Raw genomic sequence first — 21,632 nt, 5'->3', positions numbered from 1 at the left:
ATGGAAGGTTGGGGGGCGTGGAGAGACCCGGTAGGCCCAAATGTGTTTTGAGGGTCTGTTGGGAATGTCTGTTGGAACCCTCTATCAGCGAGGTCTTCAACTTCCACCTCCAGCCCCACAAATGCAGACCCGGGTAATAGTCCCCCTTTTCTGGAGTATGGGTTTTGTGGCCCTTTGTTAAGGGCTGTCCAATCCCTGTATGACCAAAGCCGGAGTTGGGTACACATTACCGTCACTAAGTCAGACCTGAGCTGCAACTCCTCCATATTGAGCAAAGCCAGCTGAGGTAGCTCAGGCGTCTGTTTCAGATGCCTCCTGGACTTAGAAGCCCGTGGCGTGTGTAGTCAATGGGTTAAAAATAAATTGTTGCCTGTCTCTTTCATGCTTCCATGTTCAACACTTTTTTGTACAGAGACAGCAAACCAGTATAGTGTAAAACACTCTGAGTTCATGTGAAGAGAAGTGAGGACATGGACAGGAAGTGACACATGAGGGAGGGACGGAGGGAGACGACAGAGGAAGAAGAATTTTTAGGTATGGGGGTTGATGTGGATGATGACTTAGAACAGGGGTGTCCATACTTTTTAAAAGCTGGGCCAGATTTGATCAGGTGAACGTGTCGACAGTCCTTGATGACAATATGTAAAACAATTAAAGACACACAGACATACTGCGTTATTTAATGTTTATATCTTTATGCAACAATTAAGTTACCAAATGTAGGCATTCAGGTGAACACATCAGGGTACATGTAATACTCTAAAACACAACTCTCTGTGTGAACAGACATGTTGCTCTGATAACACGACCACAGACAAACCACTGACACTGATGTGAAGAGTGGACCTGACTCTTGAACGCAGTCCTGACGGAGGTCTGGTTGGACAGCAGTGGTAGGTCAATTAGATGGGAGTTACTGGACTTACTCTTGATTTCAAATCATTCCTGTTCAAGTTCAGAACAGACAGTCTGTTGACCCCAACGAGATGAATATTTTCTAAAAGTTTCATTTTCTGTGAGATTTTTTAAAAATTAATTGATGGAAAGCCGTTTCATGGGTTGACTTGTGTTCCCAGCACTAACTTCATCTAACCACCGTTCACGTCTGTTGGAGCTGCTTTGGACTAACAGAGGAGCTGCCTTGGCTGTTGTCTGTAGCAAAAGGCAGATGGTGGCGCTGTTTCATCTTCTCTGGTCAACATCAAGTACAACTGATTTAAATTCACCTCAGATGAACAAAACAACAAAAGATCACTATAACAACAGTCCTTCTTTACACTGACTGAGCAGCCAGCCCACCGAGCCCTCCACCCCTTTGGAAACAACTGTCAGGTGTCCACATTCGCTGTCGTCACTGGTCCAGCCCACCAGTTCTATGTTCAGGGCGGTTTGGTCCTGTCCAAGGACCATCAGGAGGAGGCCGTCAGCAATAAACTGGAACTTATATCGAAGAGTTGGTTTGGAGTTCAGGAGCAGGATGTCGTTGGCGTTGTCCTTGGCACAGTTGTTAATGGTGACGGATCCCTTCTTGAAGGCCAACATGTAGATGTCATGTCCATCACCTCCGACCAGGTAATCACCGCCAGTCGAAACTAAAGCGTCGTCCCCGTCCGAGCCCTTGAGGAGACTACTCTCATATCCAGACACCAACATGTCGGAGTAGATGGTGCCAACAACTATTTCCACGTCCTTCAACACGTCACCCTCAGCGTCAGCATGTCGGCCTTGTCCAGTTAGCAGGTTTACATAAACCCCTTTACCCGTGTCAGGATCCCCTCGGTACAGGACCGCGTCTCTACCAGGACCTCCATCCACCAGATCCGCTCCTGGTCCAGGGATGAAGATGTCCTGACCTGAGTTCCCCATCATGACATCATTTCCATCCTCGCCATAAAGAGTGTCATCTCCCATGTTCCCAAGGAGGATGTCGTTTCCCTCCCCTCCAATCAGTGTGTCCTTTCCTTCTCCACCTTCCAACATGTCGTCCTTCCTCCCTCCAAACAGAACACTGTCTTCATCGTTAGCCTGTATTTTATTGGACTTTTCAGGGCAGCCTTGCACTGTGTGGACTTTGGACAGACGTTGGTGAGCATTTAGGTCCAGCAGGCAGTCCACCTCAGGTTGCTTCAGAGTCACTTTGAAAGCTTGGAAGTCAAACAAAGGCTCAGTTGAGTTCCGAGGTTGTAATCTGAACGTCACACCGTCAGAGCTCAGGAATTCGAGATGCTGATGCTGCTCACCTAACACATACTTGTTCAGAACAACCAGTTGTCGCCCTTCTTTCCTTGTGATCTCCAGGACCAGGTCTTGTGTGAATGTTGTAACAGTGATTTGATCCCAATCCAAGAAACCCACGTCAACCAACACCGTATCGACTTTGTTATCTTCTGCAAAGTTGTCAATCAGAAAGTCTCCAAATCCGTGTTTGATGACGTAAGTGTCGGTTCCGTTACCTCCAGACATCAGGGCGCCCCCGGTGTGAGGGTCCAGCAGATTGTCGTTACTGTTCCCCATCATGACGTCCAAACCCGAGGAGCCGTACATATCTTTCACTGAGTCAGTCTCTGCCATCAGCATCAGTCGACCTTTGAACCTGCATGAAGGTTCTCCTGACGTGATTTCATATCTGAAACAAGCATAATCCACTAGATACTGGACTTTGTCAGGAAGTGAATGAAGTAGTTGAGGTTCCTGGTTTCTGTAGTCCACAATTAAAGGTAACATTACAAACAACCCACATTGGTTGATGTCAGTAATCAATCCGGCCGTTACTCCATCGCTGGTCCTGACCTGCAGGTGCTGAGAATTCTTCGACAGGAACCACTTATGTAGATACACCTGTGTCATGCCTTTAACCAAAATGAGGATGTCTTGACCATTACAGGTACCAGTTATATCCTCATACTGAACATTGAGGAAGAGAAAGTCTGTTTCTAGATCAGGTGACAGGTTGTCGATGGTTTTGGCTCCTTGGCCTGATGAGATGACGTACCAGTCCTCTCCTCCTCTACCCTGCATGAAATCTCTTCCTCTTCCTGGGAAAATCACGTTATGTTCCTTGTTTCCTCTGATGACATCACTGAAGTTTGAGCCACGGACCTCCGTCACACTGCTCAAAGCCTCATCCTCCTCCAGGTCCAATCCCAGACCAGATGGGGAGCTGCTGTAGTCGATCCGGAGGCTTTTGATGCACTTGGAGAACGGGTCACTCTGCTGGCAATCAGACTTCTCCTCTGAGATTGCAAAAGTAATCAGATCCTTAGTGACAACAAGCAAGTGTCGGTCTGCTGGTGACCTGAACCAGCTCACTAGGGTCACGTGGATGGGTGTGTTGTCATGGAGAGCATTCAGGACGAGGTCCTGACCTTGGACTCGGACACTGAAGGAGTGGAGGTCTGCTTCAATCATGGCCAGGTCTGTTGTGTTGTCTCTTGAGTAGTTCTCAATCCACACTGAAGACTGTTGTCTACCTTTCACGACGTAAATGTCTCCTCCATCGCCACCAAACAAACGGTCTCGACCTCCTCCTCCATCCATCAGATTCTTCTCTCCATTCCCTAAGAGTATGTCATCAAACGGAGACCCAGAGATGCTGATGACGGTCTTCAACAGGGGCTGAGATGCGTCCACAGTCACACCTTGTGTCCTGAACCCTAAGTTAATGCCTTTGGCCACCAGCTGGACAGACGTCACCACGGTGGGGGAAACCTCAAATGAAACCCCGTCTCCTGACAACATGGACATGTGACGGTACGATTCCCCTACAAACCAGTCCTGTATGATCACAGTATGACTGCCTTCATACATCAAAACAAGATCTTCCACAGACTTGGACACAGAAATCTGACTGTACTTCACACTGAAATGAAGCAGATCTGGGGCTTTGGACTCGTCGTAGTTGTTGATAACAGTTTTCCCTCCGTTTGCAGGAATGATGTATGTGTCTTTTCCACCAGATCCTTGCACAGAACTTTTCTGTGGACCAAGGAAGAAGATGTCGTCGCCTGGTTCACCATAAAGAATGTAATAATAACTCAACATGACTTCAATCACATGTTTGTCCTCTGCTTTCTGGATGGCAAAGAAGCGGTTTGAATGACTATTTCCTTTATATGTCCCATATCTGGACCCTGATATAGCTTTATACCCTGAAACCACCGTCACAGAGCCAACCGGTATGAACATCAGTACTTTTTTCGTCAGTGTCGTGTACTCCAAGTCATGTGACTCTCCGAGGCCAAGTATAATGTCCTGGCTTCCTTGGGTGTCAATGTTCCAGCACTTCTTGTCTATTCTTTCATCGCTGGACACGAAGTAGTCCATACAGAGCTCGGACTGACCCTGTTCAGCGAGACAGAAGCTAATCCCCCCTCCATTCCAGGAGGCGTCACCACCAGTAAAGTCAATGGCAGTGGTTCCATCCTGTTCCTTTGTCACGTTGTAATACTTGTGATAGTCTGCAATCTGTGCAACAAGCCTGTGGCCATCTTCAATTTCTTCATAACGCCAATCATAAAAGAAACTTGCTACCTGAATGGAGAAGTGTAAAAGCCCCTTCCCAAAGCCTCGAAGACCAGCCAGAACTTTGTCCAGGATTCCAGCGTCTTTTGGGAGGCTGTTGATTTCATTCTCAACACTCATGTAAATGTCATCAATAACCATCCGGACGATGGACAGAGCAAGGTTTATCGGTGCTAAGATCGGCACCAGTTCGGGCTGAGCAATCTCAAGAATATCCAAAAAAATCATCGTGCCATCGAGGACAGCGTCGATGTACCCCAGAGGGCCACCTCTCTTCAGATCTTCTGCAAAATTGTACACGCCAAATCCAATTCCTACCAGCGGTATGGCTGCCATGGTGCCCTTCATCGCAGGACTTCTCATGATTGTCGCTGCAGCTTTGGCTATTCTGGTTTCTGAGGTCAGAGCTTTTGTGGCAACAGCAGCCGTCGTCATGGCTGCCACGCCATGAGTGGTCTGCAGAGCTCCTATCACGCCATCCTTGAAGTCACCATGCTCAAACGCATGAACGGCTCCCTTCATGCTCAACATGAGTCCCAGCACTCCAAAGGCGGTCCCAGCATGCTCCTGTACTTTGCTGGGTTTATGGGAGGGGGCGGGGCTATAGGTTTCTAGACTGTGAACCGCCGTTTCGATGCTGTTCTGCATCTTTTCTTGATATCGTTGAGTCTCTGGGGAGATCTTCACACGAACCTCAAAAGGTTGACCGCCTTCTGAAACCAGGCTACACATGAATTCTCCGTTTTCCATCCTGACACTGCCGTCCTGAACGGCCAAGCGTTCCAGACGTTCACCGAAATGTATTTTGAACAGATTGTAAATCTCTTTAGAAATTAAAGATTTCATCCTTAAAAACTGTGCTTCAAGTTTGAAGGAATTCTCTAAATTGGAGGCCATCGTCAGGTCGTTGCTGGTTGTGTAGCCATCGTTGTAGCCTCCTAATGCTCCAGATGGTTTGGGTACACCCAGGTTTTCTAATGTCATTTTAAAATCTGTGTAATCACTGATGAAGTTTTTGTCCTCTATCTTGTAATTGTTGGCAGTTCTCAGTAAATTCTCCAGACTGTTTTCTGGATTCTGTGCCTTCCATGACTTGTACTCCAGGATTTCTTTTTCTAAAACTATTTGAAGTTGTTCTGTTAGCGCCTCTTCAGTCTCCGGGATGAGATTTTTCAATTTACTGGAGCCTTTTGCTGTTGCAGAGCCGGTAAATCCACGCCTGCTGGGGTCGATCCAGCTCTTTCCTCTCGCCATTGGGTGATTGTCAAAAAAGAAGTTCAGGTCTTCCTCACTGACAGTTTGGCCTTTGCTTTGGATGACATCCAGGGCCATGAGAACCAGAGGGAAGGTCCGGAAGTTTCTAGCAGATTCACATATCACTGACGCTGTGAAGTATGTGGTGCACCAAGCCTCGGTGGACAGCGGTAGCGTAACAGTGTGTTCTCCACTTAAGACATCAGTCACGTAGTTCACGTACTCGTGTTTGGATTCAACAATCCTGTTTTGATCGATGATGATGCCTTTTCTTATGCTTGGATAATCAGATTTTCCGAACTGTGCCTTGATGGATTTCTCTATATCTTCTATGGCGTGCTTATTTTCTTTCTGATTGTTGTCCAGCCTCTTTCCAACCAGGTGCACATAGAGATTTTGAGGATCCACTACATAAATCCAGTCTTTGACCATCAGGTACGATGGGTTTTTTTCTCCTTTCTTGGCGTAGTACCGGATGATATTCCTGACGTCTTCTCCCGATTTAATCTCATAACAGTCGGAGAGAACCTTCTCTTTGTCATTGTTATCTGTCATCCACTCCACCGCTTTTTCATCATCCAAGTGCTTTCTGATGATGTAGTCTTTGTCAATGTTCTTCTCCTTATTGAGGTCCAGCTTCTTTGGAACTGGCAGGTCTCCATGAAAGAACCCCCAGGACATGGCTTCCAGTTCATTTAAAGCGGTTTTGTCAAGCTGCTCAAACACCTTCTGGTCAATGAATCTCATGGGATTGGATGGCCAACTTTTTAAGAAGATTTTAAAGCGGTATCCTATTCTCTTTTTAAGAGCGAGGGTGTTTCTTTCATTGGTAAAAATCGGCTCTCCTCTGTTATCAGTCATAGTTCCAAAGACCACGTTTCCATTCTGGTCCAGACTTGCCACCAGCTTCCTGCTGTCATCTTTGTGTTGCCACTGTGTTCCGTCTGTGGAGATGACTTGACTGATTTTCTGTCCAGTGTGCAAGACCTGCATCACAGAGTCCCTGACATGAAGCTTGGTCTTGATGTTGGCGGTCTCATGGAGCTCCTTCAGCAGGGTTTCAACAAACCCTTTATCTGAGCCAACCTCACAGGCCACCACACTTGTTGTTTTGATCTTGTCTCCGACCCTGAAGGTATCTTTGACGATTGAGGCCACCTCTGGGGCGGTGAACCCCGCTAGTTTGGTTTCCTCTGCTTTGACACCATGTCCTACCAGCACCAGCCTGCTGTCCTCCGTCAGAGGAACCGGGTCTCCATGAATCAGTTTAGGTTTCCGGTTCTCGTCCAGAGTGTAAATGGAGCTAGTGCTTGGATGCTTCTCGTACAGATAAGTTGCGGCTTTCCTGACGATTGGATCATTCTCCATGATGAGGATCTGCTGGATGTCATACTGGGTGGAGTGGTCAATGGGTCTCTTCTTAATTTGGTAACTAGAAACTGAGTTTGGGTCGTCCATGGCCTGGTAAATCTGGTGACTCTCTGTATTTACTTCTAAAACGACTTTGACTCCACGGAGCAAGAAGGTCCTCATGAACCTGTGGTGGAAATTGGAGCTTGTGTTTCCATGGATGGAGAAAACTGCTGCGTCTTTCAGAGCAGGTTTGAACAGGAGCTTCGCCAGCAATGAGCCCGAGAGGCCAGAAACCGTTTGTCCGTCTTCTGAAACACGCCCAAAGATTCTGACCATGGTGTAGTCGCCCGCCTGGGGAAGGCAGGAGGGGTCGTCCAGACAGTCCCTGTTGACGATCCGGGAGTAATGTGGGTCTGCGCTGTATTCCTCACGGGCGCGTTTGCTGGTCAACTCGTCATCATCCGTCATGACCAGAAACTTCTCATTGTAGCTGTGGGATGTTTCTGAAGCACCGATCAGCAGATCTTCTGTTCTCAGTTCACCAATTCCTTCAAAGAAGCTCTCAAAGTCCTGGAGGATAATGTAGGAAGACAAGAGACGAGAAACACGCAGTAATGGTTCTGGTGGTTCTGTTGGTTTGGTTTGATTGTGTTACAGTTTGACAGTTTGTAACTTGATGGGTATAAAGAATGAGATTTTGCTGTAGATCCAGAACCTGAATCAAGACCTACCAGTCTCATCTCAAGGACACAAGTAGAGAAGTTCCGGTGGCAGTGCTTCAGATCGTCCAGCAGACCCATCGGATGGACTTCTGCATCTGACCTAAAGATGGCGTCACAAAGTCAACCACAGCACAAACCACCCTCACCAGCATGTTGACATCATCGGGACCCCGTCCTCACCGACAGGTGGACCTCTGGACTCTGGACCTGTTCCTGGGACGAGATGCAGTCGTTATGATTCCAGATTCCTGACCCTTAACCTCCAACGCCCTTCACTACAAATATGTCACCTGTGATTGGACGGTTTCTGGAGCTTCTCGTGGAACATGTGGTCGGGTAGGCCTTTGAGGCGGTGCAGAGCAGCGATGTCAGGGCGTAGCTCCTCCCACTCGTCGTCTCTCACCTCTGTGAACAGGTATATCACACATCACGATCACACCAGCAGCAGGTGGCGCTCTCATTGGTCCGTTTGCTGCCGTGTTGGGGCGGCAGTTGTGGGCAGTTGGGGGGCGCTGTGGAGCGTTTGCCGTGTGGCGACTGACACGGTTGTGTTTTCAAGCCGTGTCTAAATCAGTGGGTTGGCTTCAGGGCTGTGACCTACAGGGGGCGCCGTGTGTGGCTGTGTCCCGCCTGCTACCGTCACTACGAGCTGGGACCACTTTAAAGATGTCGACAACCTCAAGGTGTCCAAACGGTTCTTACCGAAGGGTTCCGTGAGGATGAGGAGGCCGAGGAGGACCAGAAGCCTCAGAGCCGTCTTCATTGAACACGCCATGACGCTGCAAAATATGACAGAGAGAAGAATGAGTCAGCGCATGAGTCAGCACTGCTACTGTCCAGGTGGTTGTGTGGGTGGAACAGACCAATCACCAGTCTTCATTGGGTTCTGAGGGCCAGTAACCACCTCACACGACATCAGAGTCTTGTGATTGGCTCGATTCATGTCACAGAGACCTACTCCATGAAGTACCCGAAGTACCTGAGTATCTGAAATATCTGAAGTAGCTGAAGTACCTGAGTATCTGAAATATCTAAGTAACTGAAGTAACCCTAACCCTAGATACAGACAGACAGATACCCGAGGTACCTGAAACACTTGAAGTATCATAGATGGATAGATGGATAGATGGATAGATAGATAGATAGATAGATAGATAGATAGATAGATAGATAGATAGATAGATAGATAGATAGATAGATAGATAGATAGATAGATAGATAGATAGATAGATAGATAGATAGATAGACAGACAGACAGACAGACAGACAGACAGACAGACAGACAGACAGACAGACAGACAGACAGACAGACAGACAGACAGACAGACAGACAGACAGACAGACAGACAGACAGACAGACAGACAGACGACAACGCTGAGGAGGCTTCGTCCCTATAAGGCGACTGGACCGGATTAGATCTCCCCAAGACTCCTTCGAGCCTGTGCTTCGGAACTAGGGGACCCCCTGCAGTGATTGTTTAACCTCAGTCTGCGGATGGGGAGGGTCCCGTCACTGTGGAAGACCTCCTGCATTGTCCCTGTACCCAAGAAAAGACGCCCTACTGAGCTCAACGACCAACGACCGGTCGCTCTTACCTCCCACGTAATGAAGACCCTAGAGCGACTGGTCCTGGAGCTCATGCGTCCACAGGTGCAGGGTGCTATGGACCCTCTCCAGTTTGCCTATCAGGCTAAGGTTGGGGTTGACGATGCTGTCATGTACCTCCTCCACCGTGTGCTCTCCTACCTGGACACCGGGGGCTGTGCGGTCAGGGTGCTCTTCTTTGACTTTTCGAGTGCCTTCAACACCATCCAGCCCCGGCTCCTGCAGGACAAACTGACCTCCATGGCTGTGGACCCCTAGCTCGTGAGCTGGATTACGGACTACCTAACGGACAGACCCCAGTACGTCCGTATGGGGGACTGTTTGTCTTCTATGCTGACCAGCAGCACGGGGGCGCCACAGGGGACCGTTCTATCCCCCATTCTCTTCACCCTCTACACATCGGACTTCAAGCACAACTCGGATACATGCCACATACAGAAGTACTCCGATGACACCGCGATTGTGGCATGTATCCAGGAGGGTGATGAGGGGGGGTACAGGGCGTTGGGGGCTGACTTCGTGGAGTGGTGCCGACAGAACCAGCTCCAGCTCAACGTCTCCAAGACCAAGGAGATGGTGCTGGATTTCTGGCGGGCACCTCCCTCTCCACAGCCAGTGATCATGGAGGGCAGTGAGGTGGAGGTGGTAGGAAACTATCAGTACCTGGGACTGCAGCTAGACAGCAGACTGGACTGGTCACTCAACTGGGACTGTGTGTACAAGAAGGGGCAGAGCAAGATGTACTTCCTGAGGAGGCTGGCCTCCTTCAACATCTGTCCTAAGCTCCTTCTCATGTTCTATCAGTCCGTAGTCTCCAGTGTGCTGTCATACGCCATTGTGTGTTGGGGTGGGGGGGCCAGGAAAAGAGATATGGACCGTCTGAACAGACTCATCCACAGAGTGGGCTCAGTGGTCGGGCTGAGCCTGGACTCTGTGGAGACAGTTCTGGGGAGCAGGACCATGTCTAAAGTTAAGGCTATCATGAACAACACCCCCCCCCCCCCTACACACCACCTTCTCCCAGCAGAGAAGCACCTTCAGCGACAGACTGCTGTCACACAGCGCCTTCACAGAGAGGCTGAGGTCCTCCTTCGTGCCCCGTGCCATCAGGGGGTACAATGACTCTCTCAGGAGGAGCGGGGGGGAGGTGGCGAGGTCAGCACGGGGTTGAATGGATTTAATTTTATACTGTTTATATTTTAATTTTGTACTGTTTATATTTTAGTTATAGTTTAGTATATAAGTCCTGTTAGTGCTGCATGTGTCTGTTAGTGTCGTGTATGTCTTGTGGTTTGTCCCGTTATGTCAGTGTTTGTTTTTCTCCTGGTGTTTATCCAGTATTTATTCATTATGTAATGCCTGAGCAGTGGATATGTCTATCTATCTATCTATCTATCTATCTATCTATCTATCTATCTATCTATCTATCTATCTATCTATCTATCTATCTAACTTCTGTTCCTGGACTCGGCGGTTCTTCTCACCTCTGGTCTTGGTTGGTTCCTTCTCTAGCGTCTGTCTCTGATCCAGAGCCGCCTCGGCCAATCAGCTGATGGGAAGACACCAGTGATCAGTGGACCAGCAGAACCTCCTGTGCTGCTCGATGGCCTGTCTGATGGTGATATGTTGAGCCAGGTTGGGGTGGAGCTTCGGTGACCCTTGGACCGTCAGAAAGAGCAACAGACCTGAAGTCCAGGTCGGGCTGGAATCCATCACCACTGATCACCTCTGTCAACACTTCCTATTGATCACCCAGATTTCATCTACTGATCATCTGGTATGAAGTAACTCTGCCCCCCCCCCCCCCCGTTGTTTGGGGGTGGGCGGGTGACATAGCTGACCGTAATGATAACATCATCATCGATCGGTTCTGCTGATCGTCCTGACTTTAATTTTAACTTTTGTGTCAACAACAAAGTTCAACTAGAACCAAAAGTGGAGGAGGAGACGTCCGGGAACCAGACCTGCTGAAATCACCTGATGTGACCAACGCCAGTGAGGCGGAGTGGGACCAGGTCGGTCCTGGAACCGACCGGCACCTTCTTCAGGTCCACCGGGGCACACAGGGTTACGTGTTCCAGCAGCTGGTTACATCCGGCTCCAAATCTTCTTCTTTTTCTCCTTTGGGCTTTTCCCTTCAGGGGTCTCCACAGCCAATCAGTGTCCTCCATCTAACCCTGTCTTCTACATCCTCTTCTCTCACACCAACTACCTTCATGTCCTCTTTCACTACATCCATAAACCTCCTCTTTGGTCTTCCTCTAGGCCTCCTGCCTGGTAGTTCAGAACTCAGCATCCTTCTACCAATATATTCACTATCTCTCCTCTGGACATGTCCAAACCATCTCAGTCTGGCCTCTCTGACTTTATCTCCAGAACCTCTAACATGTGCTGTCCCTCTGATGTACTCATTCCTGATCCTATCCATCCTGGTCACTCCCAGAGAGAACCTCAGCATCTTCATCTCTGCTACCTCCAGCTCTGTCTCCTGTCTTTTCCTCAGGGACACTGTCTCTAGACCAAACAACATCGCTGGTCTCACCACAGTTTTGTACACCTTTCCTTTCATTTTAGCTGAAACTCTTCTATCACACATCACACCTGACACTTTCCTCCACCCGTTCCATCCTGCCTGGACACGCTTCTTCACCTCTTTTCCACACTCTCCATTGCTCTTCATATATTGTGTTAGAATTGTCAGCGTTTGTGTGTTCGTCGTTCGTTTGTCCACCAAATATCTTCACAACCGTTGCAGATAGAACACGTTACTCCGGCAGCAAAGGGGATGAAAATGAGATGATGACCTTGACCTTGTCCAAACTAGGTCTAGGTCAAATTTTAATTTTGTACACTCAGGAACCAGATAAGATAGATGACCAGTGTGAGTAAGACCTCAGATCAAAGCTACTGCTTTGATCTATGAAAGTGGGTCAGAGCACTAGCTTTGATCTTTGATCTATGCAAGTAGGTCAGGGTAAAATTTTGGATTCAGGGGTGTCGTGGGATGTTGCAGTCTGTGACTGCATTGGTTCTTGTTGTAGAAGTGGTTGAATTACAGCTACTGGTAACACCTACAGTCACACCTACAGTCACACCTACAGTCACCTACACTGACATTCAGTCACACCTACAGTCACACCTACAGTCACACCTACAGTCACCTACACTGACCTTCAGTCACACCTACAGTCACCTACACTGACTTTCAGTCACACCTACAGTCACCTACACTGACCTTCAGTCACACCTACAGTCACCTACACTGACCTTCAGTCACACCTACAGTCACCTACACTGACCTTGTTGGCCATTCCGACTTGTTCAGGTCCTCACTGCTTCTGAATTGAGGGTCAGACGTATCATGAGACAACTTTCATCTAAACGTGTTCTACTCGGCCTGACGGCCCAAACGCAAACTGCAGTTCCTTTACTCACCTCATGGCGGCAGCGTCACACAACAAGTGCGTCAATTGCCACAAAACTTCAAAGAAGACGACTGAATAACGGACCAATCACAGCGCTTGCTGACGCAGGTGTTCTTGCTTGGGGAAGGGGGTCATCGCTCCAGAGAGCTCTCGTCCACAGCTGTCAGCAGGATGTTGGTTCTGATCCTTCAGCTGGAAAGTTGACCATGAATCTGCAGCTTCCAGGAAAAGTGGACGTTACCAACTGTTTACACTGAAATACACTGAGATACCTGATTTACCATGAGAGGGTTTCCTTGTTCATGCTGATGCTGTTAACAAGCAGAATTATAAGACCTACCTACCTACCTGTCAAGAAAGACTGTCTTACTCTACTCTCCTTTGTTGACCCGCCTTTTGCTTTGATCTAGTTCTTTGTTAGACGTACAAACTTACAGAACAAGCACAACTATAATATAGATAAAATACCATGTCATATTTATACAGCATGTGTGCGTACATGTTTGGATGTTCTCACGCGACCGTCACTCTCTGCCTCTTCCATTTTGTATTTCCTTTTCACCTCAACTGGTCCAGGCAGAAGATGGCCCACCAGCCAGGATGTACCCCTCCTTTCACGTTTAGAGAAAGAAAATGTTCCTCACTGTTGTGGTTGGGTTTATGTAGGTTATCGTCTCATTATTCCCTCCCCAATCAGGTGTGCGCTCAGTCTGCTTCCAGTTTGGCGCCACCGTCTGGACAGACACTAAATCACAACGACTTGGAGAACTGGAGGAGTTGTGGATTCCATCCTCTTTGACATGAACCATCATCTGAACATAAAGACACCCTGATGGACTCGTCTACATTCATAAATATATCCTTCATCAGGATTCAGAACCTCCTCAGACCCACAATAGTTTCAGGGCTGTCAGTCTCTGCTAAATAATTACTACTAATTTACTTTACTCTTCTAATTGTCAGGAAAAGGTTTAAACCCTCTTTATATTATTCCTCTACTTCTGTCAGATAGATAGATAGATAGATAGATAGATAGATAGATAGATAGATAGATAGATAGATAGATAGATAGATACTTTAATAATACCGGAGGAAATTGCAGAGAGGGTCCATAGCACCCTGCACCTGTGGACACATGAGCTCCAGGACCAGTCGCTCTAGGGTCTTCATTACGTGGGAGGTAAGAGCGACCGGTCGGTGGTCGTTGAGCTCAGTAGGGCGTCTTTTCTTGGGTACAGGGACGATGCAGGAGGTCTTCCACAGTGACGGGACCCTCCCCAGCCGCAGACTGAGGTTGAACAATCGCTACAGGGGGTCCCCTAGTTCCGAAGCACAGGCTCGGAGGAGTCTTGGGGAGACCTTATCCGGTCCAGCCACCTTATAGGGACGGAGCCTCCTCAGCGTTGTCGTCACCAGGTCTACAGTGATGACGGTCTTGGTCATGGTGGGAGCAGGAGGTCGTGGCGAGGTTGGAAGTCCAGTGGTTGAGGTGGGGTCGTTGAGCTTTGCAGCTCTTGGAGTGGGCTCGGGAGAAGTGGCAGGGGTGGAAGGAGAGGAAGCACAGGAGGGAGCATCAGTGGAGCGGTCTGTAGGGCCAGGAGAGGCCTGGGACGAGGAGCTGGGTGGTGGGGGAGCTGAACCGATTGAAGAAGCTGTTTAGTTCATTCGCTCGTTCACTGTTCCCTCCACAGTGCTGCGCCCTTTCCCGTTTCCGGTGATGGTTCTCATCCCATTCCAGACCACCTGGCTGTGCCCCAGCTGCTTCTCCAGCTTCCTCCTGTACGCCTCCTTGGCCTCCCTCAGGCAGTCTCACTTCCTTCTGGGCCTTCTTCATCTCCTCCTCCTTCTTGCTCCTGAACGCCCGCTTCTTCCTGTTCAGGACAGCCTTGACTTCCTTTGTTACCCAGGGTTTGTTGTTGGGGTAACACCTGACTGTCCTGACAGGGGCCACGGTGTCCACACAGAAGTTCATGTAGTCTGTAAAACACTGAGCTGCCTCCTCAATGTCCTCCCCACGTGAGCCCACGATGACATCCCAGTTGTTGGTCTGGAAGCAGTCCCTCAGCGTTTCCTCTGCTTCCAAGCTGTGGGTGCACTAGGTTGTGGTCTGATTTACCTCATGGAGGGAGGGGGTGGTGTATGCCTCCTTAGCATTAGTGTAGAACAGATCGATGGTTCTGTTCTTCCGTGTGGGACAGTCTACACACTGGACCATGGTGGGGAGAGATGAGTCCAAGGTGACGTGGAACTTGATCATTAGAACCCATGAACTTGTTCATCTTCTTGGACATCAGACGATAGTCTTCAAGCGGTTTTCTATTCATTTACTTTATTTAGCTCCAATCCCGTGGGGGAGAAGAACAGATGGACGCAGCTGAGGATGAAACATAAAAACTTTGTTCAAACAGACTTCTGCAGCATCTCATGGGGGTTCCTCCTCGTTTCATCCTGTCTGACATTTCACAGTAAATATTAAGCAGCTGTTTGAGAAAGAAGACAATTAAGACCAACAAACTTTTTCTCAGCCAACAGGAAGAAGGCATACACCCATAAAACAGGGCGTGGCCCAGCACCTCTGCCTCTAACAGAGGGGTGGGCCTACATCAAAGTATAGGAAGGACATGACACAGGTAATGTCAGATGGCTCCGCCCACAGTCACTTTGTTTCCTCCATTTCTTGCTTTTTTTTTAAAGGTATTTGTGTTTGGACAAATATAGTAACAAAAATAGCTCATAATAGTTATAACTTTTTAAAATTTTATTTTAGATCTGGTAAATCTGCATATGCATTACAAACAGATCAAATGAAGAATATTCATTCTTACACATTCACCTATATTACATAAGAACTCAAGAAATCAAGAGCTGACGAAGCTGTTTTCCATGGTTTCCTTGATAATAGCCAACATTCCTTTGTTCTTCCACCAATAGCCGTGGAATTGTATAGAACACCCTCAGGCATCCCAAGTTGTATTTTCTGTCTGTTTCAGTCACATGATATACAGTTACAAAAAACCAAGGGCAGCCTAGTAATTTTGTCCTTGACTCTTATTTACTTTTCTCTTAGTCATACAGATCATATTAGTCATTCATTTCCCTAGATTGACACAGTGAGATTGAATATGGTTTACTGAGCATCTTTCTGTGGAATTCATATGGACTGTAAACTTTATAGGCAGAATTTCTATGTGCAGCCGGGGGCCAGAAGAAGTCCAGTTTAGGACCAAAGGATTTCATCTCTGCTTTTTGCAGATGATGTCCTGTATTCATCATCAAACCTTCAGCAAGCACTGGGGTGGTCTGCAGCTGTGTGACGCGAGTGGGATGTGGATCAGCACCTTCAATTCCAAGGCCATGGTTCTTGCCAGGAAAACCCCCCCCTCCCCCCAGGCGTTTGTTTCGAATGCCTCCTGGATACCTCCCTGGGGAGATGTTCTGGGCATTTCTTACCAGGAGGAGACTTCAGGGAAGATCTAGAACACACTGAAGGGACTATGTGTCTCAGTTGGCCTGGGAACGCCTCGGGATCCCTTGGTAAGAGCTGGAAGAGGTCTTTAGTTTTGGGGAAGTTGTCATTGCATTATGGACCAACTTGTTTGTGTGCCTGTGTGAGAAGCATGGATGAGCCAAGCCCTCGGTAAGAACCCGGGGCCAAATCAGAAGAGAGTAATTGTTCAGGAGAGGGTAAGACACAACAAAACACTCCTTCTCAGCTGGAAAAAAAACCCGTTTGATTTTGGAAAGTCCACAAATATAATTTGCACCTTGATTTTAAGGGGGACTGGGGTCAGTTTCACCTCCAATCCAGATAATTGATCAGGGAATCACATCTACGAACAGTTTACACTAAAACAAAATGGGATCTTCATTCAAATCCATTTCTGTCGATGACACACATTCATTCAAATGAACTACCAGAGTAAAGCTTTTCTTACAAGCTGTTCAACTGGTGGGCATCCCCTCGCTGTGGGTTTTCATATGCTTTCTTAGACTTCCACCCTGTCTATACCCTTTACCGCACATTGAACAAATATAGGGTTTCTCTCCCGTGTGGATTCTCATGTGTTCTGTAAGATCTCCGCCACGTTTAAATCCTTTTTCACACACTGAACAAATAAAAGGCCTCTCTCCTGTGTGGACTCTCATGTGCTCTGTTAGGTCTCCACCACGTCTAAACCCTTTGTTGCACACTGAACAAATGAAGGGTTTCTGTCCTGTATGGATACTCATGTGCAGTCTTAAATGTTGAACTTGCCTGAATTCTTTACCGCACAATGAACAATTAAAGGGTTTCTCTCCTGTGTGGATTCTTGTGTGCACCCAGAGATCTCGACTTTCTCTAAATCCTTTGCCACAGAACGAACAGCTGAAGGGCTTCTCACCTGTGTGGAGCATCATGTGGCGCTGACGATCTGATCTGAACGAAAAAGTCAGTTCACAAAATGGACAACTGAATGTTTTCTTTCCTGTCTGAACTCCACTTTGTTCCTGCAGAAGTTTCCCGTCACCAGAGCAGGAACCACCTTCAGAGAAGCTAACTGGTGGATTTCCAGGAAAACATCCAGGTTCTTGGTTGTTCCTCAATTGGTTGAAGTCTGACTGAGATTCACTGGTCTCCTCCAGGTCCTCTGGTTCAGAGGAGTGTGACATCTGGTCTTCATCTGGTCCCGGGCCTTCGTAGTCATAGTAAACAGCCTCTGTTTTCATGTCTTCATCCGGAAGACGTGAGGACTGAGGCATCTCTTCATCATCATCTTCACTCTTCACAGTGACTGAAGAGAATATTAACTCTGCGACATCATTATCATCATCCATCCCTTGCAGCTGCTCGTTTTCCTGATTGGTCTGGACTTCCTTCGGTTCTTCTTTGATGTGTGGAGGTTCTGGTTGGATCTCCTGGTCCAGATTGGACTTTAAATCCTGCTGTTCAGGATCAACCTCTTGTTTAGTCACCAACATCAGCTGGACGTCTGAAAAACAAAAAAATTCATACATTGTAGCCGCAAGAGGACACAAGCCATTGTCTTATTGTGCCGGTCCCAAGCCCGGATAAATACAGAGGGTTGCGTCAGCAAGGGCATCCAGCGTAAAACTTTTGCCAAATCAAACATACGAATCAAACCTATGACTTCCATACCGGATCGGTCGAGGTCCAGGTTAACAACGACCGCCATCGGTGCTGTTGACCCTACAGTAATCTCTACAGTAGTTCCTACAGTACTCCCGACAGTAGTCCCTACAGTAATCCCTACAGTAATCCCTACAGTAATCCCTACAGTAATCCCTACAGTAATCCCTACAGTAGTCCCTACAGTAATCCCTACAGTAGTCCCTACAGTAATCCCTACAGTAATCCCTACAGTAATCCCTACAGTAATCCCTACAGTAACCCCTACAGTAGTCCCTACAGTAATCCCTACAGTAATCCCTACAGTAATCCCTACAGTAATCCCTACAGTAATCCCTACAGTAACCCCTACAGTAATCCCTACAGTAACCCCTACAGTAATCCCTACAGTAGTCCCTACAGTAATCCCTACAGTAATCCCTACAATAATCCCTACAGTAATCCCTACAGTACTCCCTACAGTAATCCCTACAGTTATCCCTACAGTAATCCCTACAGTAGTCCCTACAGTAATCCCTACAGTAATCCCTACAGTAATCCCTACAGTAATCCCTACAGTAATCCCTACAGTAGTCCCTACAGTAATCCTGACAGTAATCCCGACAGTACTCCTGACAGTAATCCTGACAGTAATTTTAATTTAATTTAATACACTGTTATAATCCCCGAAGCGAAATTAAGAACGCACACTCTAGTTTTTGTTAGTCAATCAAATCAAATCACACGCATGCATATTACTGTGTACAGACCCCTGTAATACACACACCACACACAAGGGGGCCTGTAGGCATGGAAAGCAGGTAGAGTGGCAGGCAGCTCCTTCTTGGTGCGCCTAAAATGAGCAATTTGTAAATGGGATGGCACCTTGCTCAAAGGTGCCTCGGCAGTGCTCCGGAGGTGAGTTGACACCTCCCAATCTCTACAGTAATCCCGACAGTAATCCCGACAGTAATCCCTACAGTACTCCGGACAGTAATCCCTACAGTAGTTCCTAAAGTAACCCCTACAGTACTCCCGACAGTAGTCCCTACAGTAATCCCTACAGTAGTCCCTACAGTAACCCCTACAGTAGTCCCTACAGTAATCCCTACAGTAGTCCCTACAGTAATCCCTACAGTAATCCCTACAGTAGTCCCTACAGTAGTCCCTACAGTAATCCCTACAGTAACCCCTACAGTAATCCCTACAGTAGTCCCTACAGTAACCCCTACAGTAATCCCTACAGTACTCCCTAGATTACTCCCTACATTACTCCCTACAGTAATCCCTACAGTAGTCCCTACAGTAATCCCTACAGTAATCCCTACAATAATCCCTACAGTAATCCCTACAGTACTCCCTACAGTAATCCCTACAGTTATCCCTACAGTAATCCCTACAGTAGTCCCTACAGTAATCCCTACAGTAATCCCTACAGTAATCCCTACAGTAATCCCTACAGTAATCCCTACAGTAGTCCCTACAGTAATCCCTACAGTAGTCCCTACAGTAGTCCCTACAGTAATCCCTACAGTAATCCCTACAATAATCCCTACAGTAATCCCTACAGTAATCCCTACAGTAATCCCTACAGTAGTCCCTACAGTAATCCCTACAGTAATCCCTACAGTAGTCCCTACAGTAATCCCTACAGTAGTCCCTACAGTAACCCCTACAGTAATCCCTACAGTAATCCCTACAGTAATCCCTACAGTAATCCCTACAATAATCCCTACAGTAATCCCTACAGTAATCCCTACAGTAGTCCCTACAGTAATCCCTACAGTAATCCCTACAGTAATCCCTACAGTAATCCCTACAGTAATCCCTACAGTAACCCCTACAGTAGTCCCTACAGTAATCCCTACAGTAATCCCTACAGTAATCCCTACAGTAATCCCTACAGTAACCCCTACAGTAATCCCTACAGTAACCCCTACAGTAATCCCTACAGTAGTCCCTACAGTAATCCCTACAGTAATCCCTACAATAATCCCTACAGTAATCCCTACAGTACTCCCTACAGTAATCCCTACAGTTATCCCTACAGTAATCCCTACAGTAGTCCCTACAGTAATCCCTACAGTAATCCCTACAGTAATCCCTACAGTAATCCCTACAGTAATCCCTACAGTAGTCCCTACAGTAATCCCTACAGTAGTCCCTACAGTAGTCCCTACAGTAATCCCTACAGTAATCCCTACAATAATCCCTACAGTAATCCCTACAGTAATCCCTACAGTAATCCCTACAGTAATCCCTACAGTAGTCCCTACAGTAATCCCTACAGTAATCCCTACAGTAGTCCCTACAGTAATCCCTACAGTAATCCCTACAGTAGTCCCTACAGTAACCCCTACAGTAATCCCTACAGTAATCCCTACAGTAATCCCTACAGTAATCCCTACAATAATCCCTACAGTAATCCCTACAGTAGTCCCTACAGTAATCCCTACAGTAATCCCTACAGTAGTCCCTACAGTAGTCCCTACAGTAATCCCTACAGTAATCCCTACAGTAATCCCTACAGTAATCCCTACAGTAGTCCCTACAGTAACCCCTACAGTAATCCCTACAGTAGTCCCTACAGTAATCCCTACAGTAGTCCCTACAGTAATCCCTACAGTAATCCCTACAGTAATCCCTACAGTAATCCCTACAGTAATCCCTACAGTAATCCCTACAGTAATCCCTACAGTCAGTACCGCTGTGGGTTCCATCCCGCACACAGAACCAGACTGAACCCACCTGCTGTCTGGAGGTGGACCTGAGGACCGAAGACACCGTCCAGGAGCTTCTGTCGTCCACAAAGCTGCTCCTGGTTCTCGTGGTTTGCTAACGTTCTTTCAAACTGCTCCATGATGTCTTCAGCAGCAGCAGTTAGTCGCTGCAGGACAAAAGCTCTCAGCGTTTGGACGTCACACATTTTGACTCGTTCACAGCACAACTTTTCCTCCAGACACGATCCTTTACAATCTGTTCGCTGATGTGCTCCGAGTCCACAAGATGGTTTCCGGCTAGCAGGCTAAGCTAGCTGCGTTAGCTCGTCGGGGCGGAAGCAGAAAGTTTCCTTGTTGAGCGTCTTCCGGTCCAGAGAACAGAACAGAGTCTCTTCTGACAGCTGTTCACACAGAAAGACGCCAGAAAGCCTCTTTGGGATTTCTCCAAGCTTCACCGGCTGGCGAGGCCTGACAACTTCTACCGCTGCTGGGGCTGTTAGCAATAGCCGAGCGCTGCTTCTTCTTCTCCGTTTTCCTGCTCGCTCTGCTTCCGGTTTGGCGCCACCGTCTGGACAGACACTGAATCACAACCTCCCACTCAGTTCACAGAAGGAACTAACAGCTTTCATGACCAACCAACAGATGACATTGATAAACCTTCACCCTCACAATATCTTCCGCGTCACTTCCTGGTCTTTAATTCAGTTAAAGTTTGACCTGCATCATCTGTTCTCCTCTTCCTCTTTTATGAGCCACAGGGCTTGTTGATTACTGGAATAGACATGAAACTTGTGGCTGATGACTCCATATGGTTGAGCATCGGGTCCAGGACTCTATGTGTCTGATTTTAAATACTCAACCCACTTTTCTGGTTCTCTGTTCTTGAGAATTTGTGTTTAGTGTTTCTTGTTGACGAGGGACGGC

At 47.6% G+C, this 21,632-nt stretch overlaps 2 protein-coding genes across 7 annotated transcripts; both read right to left on the bottom strand.

Moving 5' to 3' along the window:
- Positions 1–671: 671 nt before the first annotated feature.
- Positions 672–17,405, bottom strand: LOC137600744 (uncharacterized). Of its 6 annotated transcripts, XM_068322520.1 has the most exons (10): positions 17,264–17,405; positions 13,969–15,255; positions 13,381–13,492; positions 12,892–13,099; positions 10,941–11,197; positions 8,553–8,629; positions 8,141–8,255; positions 8,031–8,063; positions 7,860–7,950; positions 672–7,698 (listed from the first exon to the last, which is right to left on the bottom strand). In XM_068322520.1, exons 6-10 carry the CDS (start codon positions 8,623–8,625, stop codon positions 1,255–1,257), a joined length of 6,756 nt encoding a protein of 2,251 aa, XP_068178621.1. In that variant the 5' UTR covers positions 8,626–8,629; positions 10,941–11,197; positions 12,892–13,099; positions 13,381–13,492; positions 13,969–15,255; positions 17,264–17,405; the 3' UTR covers positions 672–1,254. The 6 variants fall into 6 exon arrangements, with proteins under 6 accessions (XP_068178621.1, XP_068178618.1, XP_068178619.1 ...); XM_068322517.1 differs by lacking the exon at positions 13,381–13,492; XM_068322518.1 differs by lacking the exon at positions 13,381–13,492 and having other exon boundaries at positions 10,941–11,114.
- LOC137600761 (zinc finger protein 345-like) lies at positions 15,668–21,478 on the bottom strand. The gene is made up of 2 exons (XM_068322559.1): positions 20,737–21,478; positions 15,668–17,851 (listed from the first exon to the last, which is right to left on the bottom strand). The coding sequence occupies exons 1-2, from the start codon at positions 20,912–20,914 to the stop codon at positions 16,824–16,826; spliced, it is 1,206 nt and encodes a 401-aa protein (XP_068178660.1). The 5' UTR covers positions 20,915–21,478; the 3' UTR covers positions 15,668–16,823.
- Between the last annotated feature and the right edge of the window lie 154 nt (positions 21,479–21,632).

This window comes from Antennarius striatus, chromosome 8 (genome assembly GCF_040054535.1).
Source record: "Antennarius striatus isolate MH-2024 chromosome 8, ASM4005453v1, whole genome shotgun sequence".
NCBI classification, from domain to species: Eukaryota; Metazoa; Chordata; class Actinopteri; order Lophiiformes; family Antennariidae; genus Antennarius; species Antennarius striatus.
Note: the sequence above shows the minus strand (reverse complement) of the source record. Positions and strands in the feature narration are given on the sequence as shown.